Genomic DNA, 10757 nt, shown 5'->3' on the forward strand with positions numbered 1-10757 from the left:
ACTCTTGTTCTTGTTTATGGTGTACAAAAGAGTGAGATGAGTGATGGTATTTATAGTGAACAACAATACATAAAATAACAAAGATGGTGCTTAATTTGGTAAATGAGTGGGTGATCATAGTGTTTGATGAGTAGATGATCATAGTGCTTGAGTTGGTAAAGGAGTGGATGATCATAGTGCTTGAGTTTGGTAAAGAAGTGGATGATCATTTCAATGCTTATCTTATAACAACACGCAATTTCTCTGGGGTTTAGTTATTTATCAAATGTTTTTTTTTTTAAATCAGTAGGAAGTTATAGATCAGTAAGCATGTGCTGGTGGGTTTTAGCCACCATACCACATCTGCATCTTTTGAAAACGAGGTTTAAACTAGTGATACATGGGTTTTAGACACTAAACAAATTCGTTGTTAGCACAGACGTTGTTTTTATATCTGTGATCTTTTTCTTTGTCATGTAAACCTTGTTTTAAAAGGATATAGTTCTAGGTCTAGAACATCATCCCTTCGATTTCTTCAACATCATCGTGTTTAGTTATCTTATGCTTCATCCAACGTTATTTTTTTGTGTAGCTCTATTCAGATAAAATTGAATTCTAGAAGAAGGCAGAGTATAATTTGACGGTCAAAACGGTTAAGAGTAGAGTGTTTTTAAAAAAATGGTTTGTGGGACTAACCTAAACTTAAAAGAAACAAGTGTTTTTATAACCAGAAGAAGAAATGGTTTTACAACAAACACTGAAGTCTGAAAATACAAAGTACTGAAAACAAAAGAGAGCAGAAATATATTGGAGAGTCTGAAATATAAAACAACCGAATAGGAAGACGTTTTAAACTACTGCACTAACAGTCGACCTTTTCTTTTCCTTTTAACAACTTCGCTATAAAGCCATTCCTAGGCACAGAGCTTTCAGGATCTATCTCCATTGCGGTGCCATTTTTGTTGCTGTCTCCCCTCCATATTGTCTTGTTCCCAAGTTCTAGCTGAAGCTCCTGCGGTACTTCCTTTACCGGATGAACCGGTTCCTCCGCCATTAGATCAAACCCACGAGCCTCACCAGGAGATTTCTGATGCTCGTTGGTCTCTTTCCGTGCCAAGACAAGGTTCTGTTGAGCAGTCACTTTGGTCGTTTCTGGAGTTTGAAAAAACTCCACCAAACGAGTAGCAGCTTCTCTTTCTTCCATAACTTCCTTGGGGTCCTCTCCATTTATTCCATGTGGTAGTAGAATCAAAGCTCTAGCACATTCAGTCTCCAAGTCAGTGACAGCATCTTTCATTGTCTGATCATTAGGAGGACAAGATTGATCACGATATTCAGTCTGGTTCTTGATTTCTTCTCTTACGATCATTTTGACATGAGGAGCCACGTCGTTTTCTGGAGTCACAGGAACGACTTTCCCCCGTGAGAACACAAGACCTCGCAGTCTCGTGTCACTGTCTTTCACCTTAACATTGATGATGAACCCCGCCTCGCAAGATCTTTCGACCACACCAGAAACCGTCTTACCAACCAGATTAACATCCTCCTTTGGACTCCCTGGAGATTTTTTTTGTTGAGTCATGGTTGCATCTTTACGTGGACGGCCTCTCTTTCGCTTCGCCGAGAGATGATTAGCAACAGGAGGAGGTGAGCTTGTGGAGGCTAGGTTAAACGGATTCATTCTACAGAGCACAACAAATACAAGAACATGAGATTAATAAATAGCAAATCTCCATTACATATTTTATCAAAAAATAAATCTGCATAAATTTGAGAAAAAATAAATAAATATACATAACATTCTAGGGTTTCATACAGTTTCAATCTAATTTCCTTTTTTTTTTAACTTTAATTCAATCTATTTTTACATGTAACTTCTACGGAATTATTGAACATGTTCAATACCAAATGAGAACTTAGTAGAAACACTTAATTAGGATCAAGAGAAGAAGAACAATGAACTCTTCCAACTCAGAATATCAACCTCTGTATAAACTCTGAATAAAATTTTACTTATTAGACTAGATAATATATCAGATTATTTTACCAAAGAAAAAAATATTAGATGATTATTTCCAAAAAAATAGTGAAAACTAATCAAAATAATTTTATTCAATTATAAATCTGAATCTAAAAATCAGAACGTTGATTCAGATAATGGAGAAAGTATAAATCAAAGGTAAAAAAATACCCTACACGAAAATACGTATTTTGGAATTACAGGAGAGAACCTATTAGTGTTATATGATTTTACCTCTTGACCAAGCGACGTGAACCAACCGAAATAGTGGTTCGAAAGCCGAAGGGTTGGAGAATTATATGTTTTCTCAAAATAAGATGACAAATGCAAGCATTTGAGTGTATTTTGATTCTTCTTCTTCGGCTACCTCCTCCCGTTGCTTCTTCTTCTTCTTCTCTTTTAAGTTTTGCTCTCTTGCGGTTTCTGTGGCGTTTGGTTTCGTACCTTCTCCTTCCGATATATAAGCAACTTAATGTGGGCTTTTATTGGGCTTTTTGTGCTTTTATATTTTGTTTTTTTATTTCAAACAATAAATCGCTATTTAATTTGATTGGTTCCTAATATCTTTTCTTTTTTCTGAGTTCATAATATCTTTTCTTTTGATGCCAAAAAGCAACTCACTACTTTTATGATTGTACTAAAGAAAATGCTATTTTGTTACTTTCAAAAATTACAATTTTATAATTTGGTTGGAAAATTGACTACAAATCAATTAATTCAGTTTTTCTCATCAATAAAGCACCATTTTTGTTTTTCTTAGTTTTGATTTCATATTTTACCACAAAAAAAGTAATCTTTACTATCTTATATTACAGGTTAGAGACTGTAATCGTTGACAAAAATTAAATAAATATCAAAAGTTTATAAGGCATAATATTGAGTAGATATAAAGTTAAATTTTTCTAATTAATATAGCACTATAAATCATTGGTTTATACTAAGAACGAATTTTTATTTATTCTTAAAATATCAGTAAATTTTCGTCTAATTAAAAAATAATGATAGATCTTAGCAAAAACATATTTTTTTTTACAAAATAACTAATTATCGTTTTCTCAAAAAATGATTAGATTCTAGATATCATTTGAATTGGATGTCACATTATCTAAGCAGCATTTTAGTAGCTTTAATAGCACTTCAACCGTCTAAATTCTACTTTCACGTTTGTACATATGGCCAAATAGATGTTATGCAATTATGTTGTTGTACAAAAATTAATGTGACTATTATGCTTATATGTGTTTGTTCTTCTCGAAAATATAAATTGGTTATACTGTTGTAGCTAAGTTAATGTCAATGTCAATTTATTTATGAATAATTGACTTTTATATTTAGGTGAGTTTTTCTGTATGTACTTTCACATCTAAACTGATGTTCACATAATTTACTTTCTGAGATAGACAACATAATTTACATAAAAAGCAATTTTTACTCCAAAGAATAAGGAATGAAACGGTTGGCAAAGTGAATAATATGTTAGTTTGTTTAGACGGTGAGCAAAAAGAATATTTGTGTTCTGATAGTATTGGTAACGACAAAGAAGAAATTACAAATCAGCATATTCTGTATCCCACAGATTTTTAAATACAGTAAAATTTTCAGGAATTCCAAATCAGAAAATTGATCTCAAAATAGATGTTCCAGTCATGTTATTAAGGCATTTAAATCAACGAAAAGAAATAATACTAATAACCAGCCTAGACAACATGATTACGGAAGCAGAAATCCTAACTGAGGTCAATAATCAACAGATTCTTATTCCCAAAATAAGTCTCACACCAACAAATGCAAGATGGTCTCTCATGGACAATTGTATGCTTCACTATCAAAGAGTCACTACAACTGCATGACTTCAACATTCTTAAAGTAGACACAAAAAATATCGACAATAGTGTTCTACAAAATATTGTATATCAAGAAATTTTCAATAATATCTGATATATAGAAAGAGGTTATAGTCACACTATTGATGCTAAGGTAGGGTAGCATGAAACAAGTTTGATGTTTATCAAGCAATATATTTTATATTTAGCTGAATATCTATCGTACATATTTATTGGTGTCGTCTAACATCAATTTTGATTTTTTTTTTCAATTTTCTTACACAATATAAATAATATAGATAGTTTACACCAATCCTACATGTTTCAATTAACTACAATATTAATAATAATATAAAGTGAATTATTTACAGAAAAAAATTAATATACTATTTTAAAACACCATGATTATTGAAGTAGAAATACTAATAAAAATTTATGAAGGAAAACTGATTATTATACTAAAATAAGTCTTATACCAATATATACTAAAAAATTCAAGAACTAATGTGAAAAATATTTTTATTCTTTTTATATTTTTCGTTAAGTTCAAACATAAAATAAAACCTGTACAAAGCACGGGTCCATATCTAGTTGTTAACTTATTATATAAATGAACTTTTTCTTATTAAGTTTCTAAAATCCTATTAGAAACAAAAAAAGCGAAAATGATAATATCAAAATCCTACATTAGAAACTTTAGAAACTTACATCAGTTACGGGTTGCAACGATTCAAACCCAACACACACAAAAAAGAAACTACTTTTAAGAATAAGAATAAATGAAGATTCTTCACGACGCTTTGTCGAAGGGCATATGTAAGTCTTTGATCAACGGCGTAAAAACTGATTTGAGTTTAAATATCGAACGTTGACTTTTTGACATAATCGTCACAGACTAGTCAAATAATATACTGACGATACAACAAATAGAGAAAAACACAACAACAGGGAAGGGAAAAATCTATAAACCAGACGTATGTGGTCGGGTGGTCAAGGCATTCCGTGGATCTCCAAAGAACCCGAGTTCGAATCTGCAGTACACCAGATTTTCACGCACGTAGTCACCGGGATTTTCACGTTCTCTCCGGAAAATGGTTTACCATTTTTTTTTCTTACAGCCTCCTTGTTGTTTTGGCACGTGATAGGAACGCGCCATGAACCACTTTCCGATTCCTGAATAAACAAGTTCTCAACAACAACAAAAACATTTCATACACAAAAGAAAAATACAGACAACATAAGATTGTGAATAAACCTGGATCACAACCGCAAAAGAAGGTGGCATTTCAAGCTTTAGAGTTTTTTTCAGAAATGTATACCAAACCTGAACTAAAGCATAACCTGAAACTTACTTTTCAATACCGGTTCATGACAATATACTTCAAACAGAATGTAAATATTTTTAATTTTGAATTATATTTTAATTGATCTATGAAACTTCTAGTTTTATTTTCCTTTGAAAATTATTTATCACCAACTAATTATATATAAGCATGTAGCTTGTATGCTACATTTGCGTGAACCAACTGGAAAAGTTGATAGCTCACATGTAATACTTATATAGTCGAACAATATAAGTCTAACCATACAGTAGGCCTGCTTATATATGTGAGTAATTGACCGGTTTTTGATAGATAGATCTAAAATCGGGGTCATAAAAAAAAGTAGGAACAAAGGTTATGGTGGTCGCAAATTGTATGCTTGTCGGTTTCCAGAAAATGTTTTCACAGCTTGGACAGACGAGAATTTAGGCCGAAGGTTCTTTGGGTGCGAATTATAGAAGGTTAGATTGAACAAATGATTTTTGGGATGTTTTACTAGTAATGAGATGGGTTGTAACATGTTTTGTTGTGTCATCAGGAAGAAGGGAATAAACATTGTTCTTACTGCGAGTGGTTTGACGAAGAAAAAGTTAATGGTTGGTCAAAGAAGGCTTTGCTTGAAACAAGAGATAAAACCCATGAGAAGAAGAAACAGATAAGTGAACTTAGTGTCACTGTCAATTTTCTTCGAATGGAATTGGAGCAGCAGAAAGTGGGGAAACCAGGTTGTAGTAATGGAGCTGAAGAGAACAAACTACTGGGTCGGTTTTTACTTTAATTTGGGTCAGGTAAATCAGTTTTAGAACTAATCATATAATGTTACCATCTCTGACGTCCACGTGGCGATTTCTGACTAATTAAATTAAGCTAATGTTGTTGGTTACATAACAACATAAAATTCAGGGATAATAATATGCATAACATATATTTCGTGTAGTTAAGTGGTCATTTATTTACTTTACAAGGTCAGCCATATGGTGACCGATATTTAAGTAGCTGACTATCATTGGTCCTAAAAATAAAGTAATAAATGACTTCATTAATTACCATATTTATCAGTTAGCACGATCATTAATTGAATTTCTGACATTTGCTATTTTTATTAAGGCTCCAAATGTTACAAAATGCATGCCACCGTAGTTAATAGTAACAAAATCTCTACGTATTGTTATATATCTATATTTTTTTGTTATTATTAAAACTGCACCACAATTATTTCGTATGTTTCCATTCAAACCTTAAGTCTCTCACAATTTTTCTTGAAATTCTCTTTTGGATGGATAAAGTAATGAAGTGTCTCCGACAAAAAATGCAATGCCTTTGCCTTTTATTCCCTTCTTTTTAATATATCATATGTTAGACAAATATTTTTGTTTCAAATTATGATGATGTTTTCATTTTCATGACAAAAATTTGGTAAGTCTTATATTATATTTATATTTATAATCTGTCATCTATTTTATTGATTAAATTATTGTTAATTACCTAGTTAAAAGTTGTGATCAAACCTAAAGCATCCCCTATATATTAATAGATAAACATTTAAAAAGTTATAACATGTAGTTTCTACTAATTAAAAAAATGTCATGCTGAGTTGTCACGTAATTGAAATGCTAATTTTGCTTACGTGGCGGCTTGAAAATCAATTGAAAATTTTGTTAATCCGAAATTAAATTGCTAGGGAATGTTATATTATATAGTATGTCCATTAAGAATTATTTATTTATCAAATTGAAATTGTTATATATTCTTTACTTAAATAAAACCTACGGAATCATCTAATGTGATTAAGATATATATGGCAATTAGTGATTTTATATAATAAAAATTTGCTAATAATCTGTTTACTTTCTATCATTTTTGTTTAATTATTTATTATTAAAATAAATTACACAGTTACATTAATCATATAATAAAAATTTATATGTTGTATTTTGAATTTATCAAAACGAGTATAAATTACTAAAACTGTTAAAAGCCTCACATAAACTTTTGTGATCAAAGTTTAAATTTTTTTCTATAATAAGATACAATGATAATAAAATCATATGAATAAATAATTTTACTGTAGGACTTTTTTTAAATATGACCTAAAATTTCAAGTCAAACACAAAAATAACTCATGTTTTTTTTTTAACTTTTTTTTCCTATTCACCCTAGAAGTTTGAGTTATTCACGAAAATGCCATTACATTTTTTTTTCTTTTTTTTGTAAATGATTATTTTACCTTATCTTCCTCATCTTCACCAAGTATTTACAATATTGTCATTACCATCAATACACTAACCACCATGACCAACCAATTTGAAGCTCTTAATGCACCAAAGTTTCGATTTTTAATCTTCATATCTCATTACTTATGCACACAAATCACATCTCTTTCACTCTCTCTCTCTCTTCAAATTCATCCAAAAAAACTAAGATTTTGATTCCAATCTTTGTAAGGTTTATAGAGACATTGAAGCTCATTCGTGGTCATTAAAGACTTGGTAGCTTTTGTAGTGAAGTTATGGGTACTTGGAGAAGCAAAACAAGTAATCTCACAGGCTCAAGATATGAAATCGTTTTTTTTTCTCAGATCTATTTGCGAAGACTTTCAGAAGACTTTGGGAAGACTTTCAGAAGACTTCGCTAGATGTGTTCTCCATCAAGAAGACTATGGATGTTAATATGGGCTACCCGGGCCCGTTTAGACCTTGCCCGTTTCGGTCCGTTTATTGTCAAGCCCGCTTAGACCCGTTACCCGTTTAAACCCGTTTAATGTTAGCCCATTTATGTTGATGGTATCCGTTTAGCCCGTTTAGGCCTTTTTTTGTGAATTCTATTTTTTGTCAATAATCTTTTGTCATATCTTTATATAATTTTTATTAGTTTTTATTTGATTTTAAAAGTTATAATAAATAAAATTCCAATTAACGCAAAATTTGAAAAAAAATACTTTACTTTTATTAAATATTAATCAGTTCATAATATCATAAAAAAAATCAACAAATTTTAGTAGGTTTTAAACACAATTATAACTTTAACATATTTCTAAAAAAACACAAACTATATATATTTGTTTTGTAACACAAACTATATATAATATAACTATTTTCTTTCAAAACAAAATTATAAAAAAAAATATTTTTTGAAAAAAATAATCTTTACATATAGTTTTTTTGTTAAACTCATAAACGGGCTTAAATGGGTACCCGTTTATTTTGCGGGTATACCCGTTAACGAGGCGGGCCTAAACGGGCAGACCCGTATAAACCCGTTTATTTTTATATCATAATAAACGGGTCATGGTCCGCCCGTTTATACTAAAGCCCGTTAGACCCGCGGGCTTCAAGCCCATTTTAACATCTCTGAAGAAGACTTCCCTAGAAGTCTTCTAACCTTCCTTTACTAAAAAAAAAACCCGGAAAATACTAGAGAAGACTTCTCGGAAAAATAGGTTAGTTTTGCAATTGACAGAAGTTTGACTTTTTACAGAAGACTTCTATAGAAGTGTTCTGAAAGTTTTCCCGAAGTCTTCTCACTGTCGCAAGAAGTCTGTGTAGGTTACTTTTGCAATTAAAAAATAATAGTGAAACATTTAATATTAATGAGAAGACTTCTTCTCGAAGAAGTCTTCTCAAATTTTATTCCGGGTTTTGGTCAAACCTTTGGTTACGAGAGAAGACTTCTATAGAAATCTTCTGACAGAAGACTTCTAGACTTCTCTGGAAAATTGAAATACAGTCAATTGCAAAAGTATTCCAGGTAGACTTCTTGCGACATTGAGAAGACTTTCAGAAGACTTCTAGTCTTCTCCGAGAAGACTTCTCGAGAAGTCTTTTAAAAAAATTCAAGTTTCTGACAAACTTCAGTCAATTGCAAAACTAACATGTTTATCCGAGAAGTCTTCTCTGGCATTTTCGAGAATTTTTCAAATTCACAATTAAGTTGATATTTACAAAGGAAGACTTCTCAAGATGTCTTCTGTAGAGTAGACTTCTTAAGAAGTATTCCTTCGTAAATTTGCAATTGCAAAAATGACCGAAATAGAAGACTTCTTAAGAAGTCTTCTCGGAGAAGACTTCTACGGAAGTCTTCTACGTCAATGTTTAATAAACTTTCATTTTCTCTAAATTAAAATTATTTTTTAATATTTTCCTATTAATTCATGAGTATTAGTCAATAATGGGGCTTCTGGATGAAATTTATAATTTATTTGGTGATAATTACGAGATTTCAAATATTTATGTTTACTAATGTTTCTAGCTAATCCGAGAAGACTTCTTAAGAAGTCTTCTCTAGATGACTTGTGGAGAAGTCTTCTATGTTATATTTTCAAGAGTGTTAAGTAACTTTAAGGTATTTTTTTAATTTTCAAATGTGTTAAGTAACTTCAAGAAAATCAAATCATGTGGTTTAATGTGTCTCTTTAGATTATAAAGTATAATTTTTAACTTACATGAGATTTAAAATATCAACTTTCACTTAAAATTCAAGTTTTATCTTTTGTGAATTTGACTAAGTTTTCTTGTGACTAAATTTCAACTCTCTTAGTTTTAGTAAATTTGACTAAGTTTTTGTGTTATTATGTTTTGTTATGAGTGGGTAGAATGGTTTAAAAAATTTCTTGGTATGTTATATCAATAACTTCAATAATGTCAATTACTTTGGAAAAAACATGAACATATATATCAAATTCTTTTGATTATAAGTTTAAAAAATAAATCACAACTAAAACAAAACACAAACAAATCATAAAACAGACAATAAACAAAACTATAACACATGGAGCTAGATATAATTCATAAAGATAGATAAGCTTGAACTCCACTTGACATCATTCCTTTGTACCACCTTAGGCATAAGACTTCGAAAGACTTCGCGGGAAGTCGTCTAGCATAAAATACATTAGAAAACTTCCCAAGAAGTCTTCTAAGAGTCTTCTGATAAGTCTTCCACAGTCTGACTCAGATCTGAAAAAATCTGCATATACAAAAGCATTCAAATGGCTTCAAAACAGAGAAAACTTCAAAAATAAATTCTTTATGCTTAAATAATAAACAAAGCAATCGCATTAGGTTGAATCTATAACTTTTTAGAATAAAATATATAAAAAACACAAAATACATATCCAAAATTTGTATCACTTTGGGCAGAAGACTTCAGAAGACTTCCTGACGACTTCGTGGGAAGTCTTATTGCATAAAATGCATTAGAAGATTTCCCAAGAAGTCTTCCGAGAGTCTTCCAAGAGTCTTCTGAGAAGTTTTCCAAAGTCTGACTCAGATATAAAAAATCTGCATATTCAAAAACATTCAAATGACTTCAAAATAGAGAAAACTTAAAAATAATTTTTTTATGCTTAAATAATAAAAAAAAAATCAAATTAGGTTGAATCTATAACTTTTTTTAGAATCTAATAAATAAACACACACAAAATACATATCCAAAATTTGTATCACTTTGGGCAGAAGACTTCTTGAAGACTTCGTGGGAAGTCTTCTAGCATAAAATGCATTGGAAGACTTGCCTAAATTATTATGAGAAATCTTCCGAGATTCTTCTGAGAAGTCTGTCTCAGATCTGAAAAACCTGCAAATTCAAAAACATTCAAATGGCTTCAAAATAGAG

The 10757-nt window shown here is 30.7% G+C and overlaps 1 protein-coding gene across 1 annotated transcript; it reads right to left on the bottom strand.

Annotated features, from left to right (window-relative positions):
• Nucleotides 1-693: 693 nt before the first annotated feature.
• Nucleotides 694-2423, bottom strand: LOC106333441. Its single transcript, XM_013771883.1, has 2 exons — nt 2234-2423; nt 694-1661 (listed from the first exon to the last, which is right to left on the bottom strand). The coding sequence occupies exon 2, from the start codon at nt 1658-1660 to the stop codon at nt 842-844; it is 819 nt and encodes a 272-aa protein (XP_013627337.1). The 5' UTR covers nt 1661; nt 2234-2423; the 3' UTR covers nt 694-841.
• Nucleotides 2424-10757: the final 8334 nt, after the last annotated feature.

Source organism: Brassica oleracea, chromosome C3 (genome assembly GCF_000695525.1).
Source record: "Brassica oleracea var. oleracea cultivar TO1000 chromosome C3, BOL, whole genome shotgun sequence".
Lineage (NCBI taxonomy): Eukaryota > Viridiplantae > Streptophyta > Magnoliopsida > Brassicales > Brassicaceae > Brassica > Brassica oleracea.

Coding starts and splice junctions, on each gene's coding strand:
- LOC106333441 (XM_013771883.1), bottom strand. CDS start 1,660: ATGAATCCGTTTAACCTAGCCTCCACAAGCTCACCTCCTCCTGTTGCT.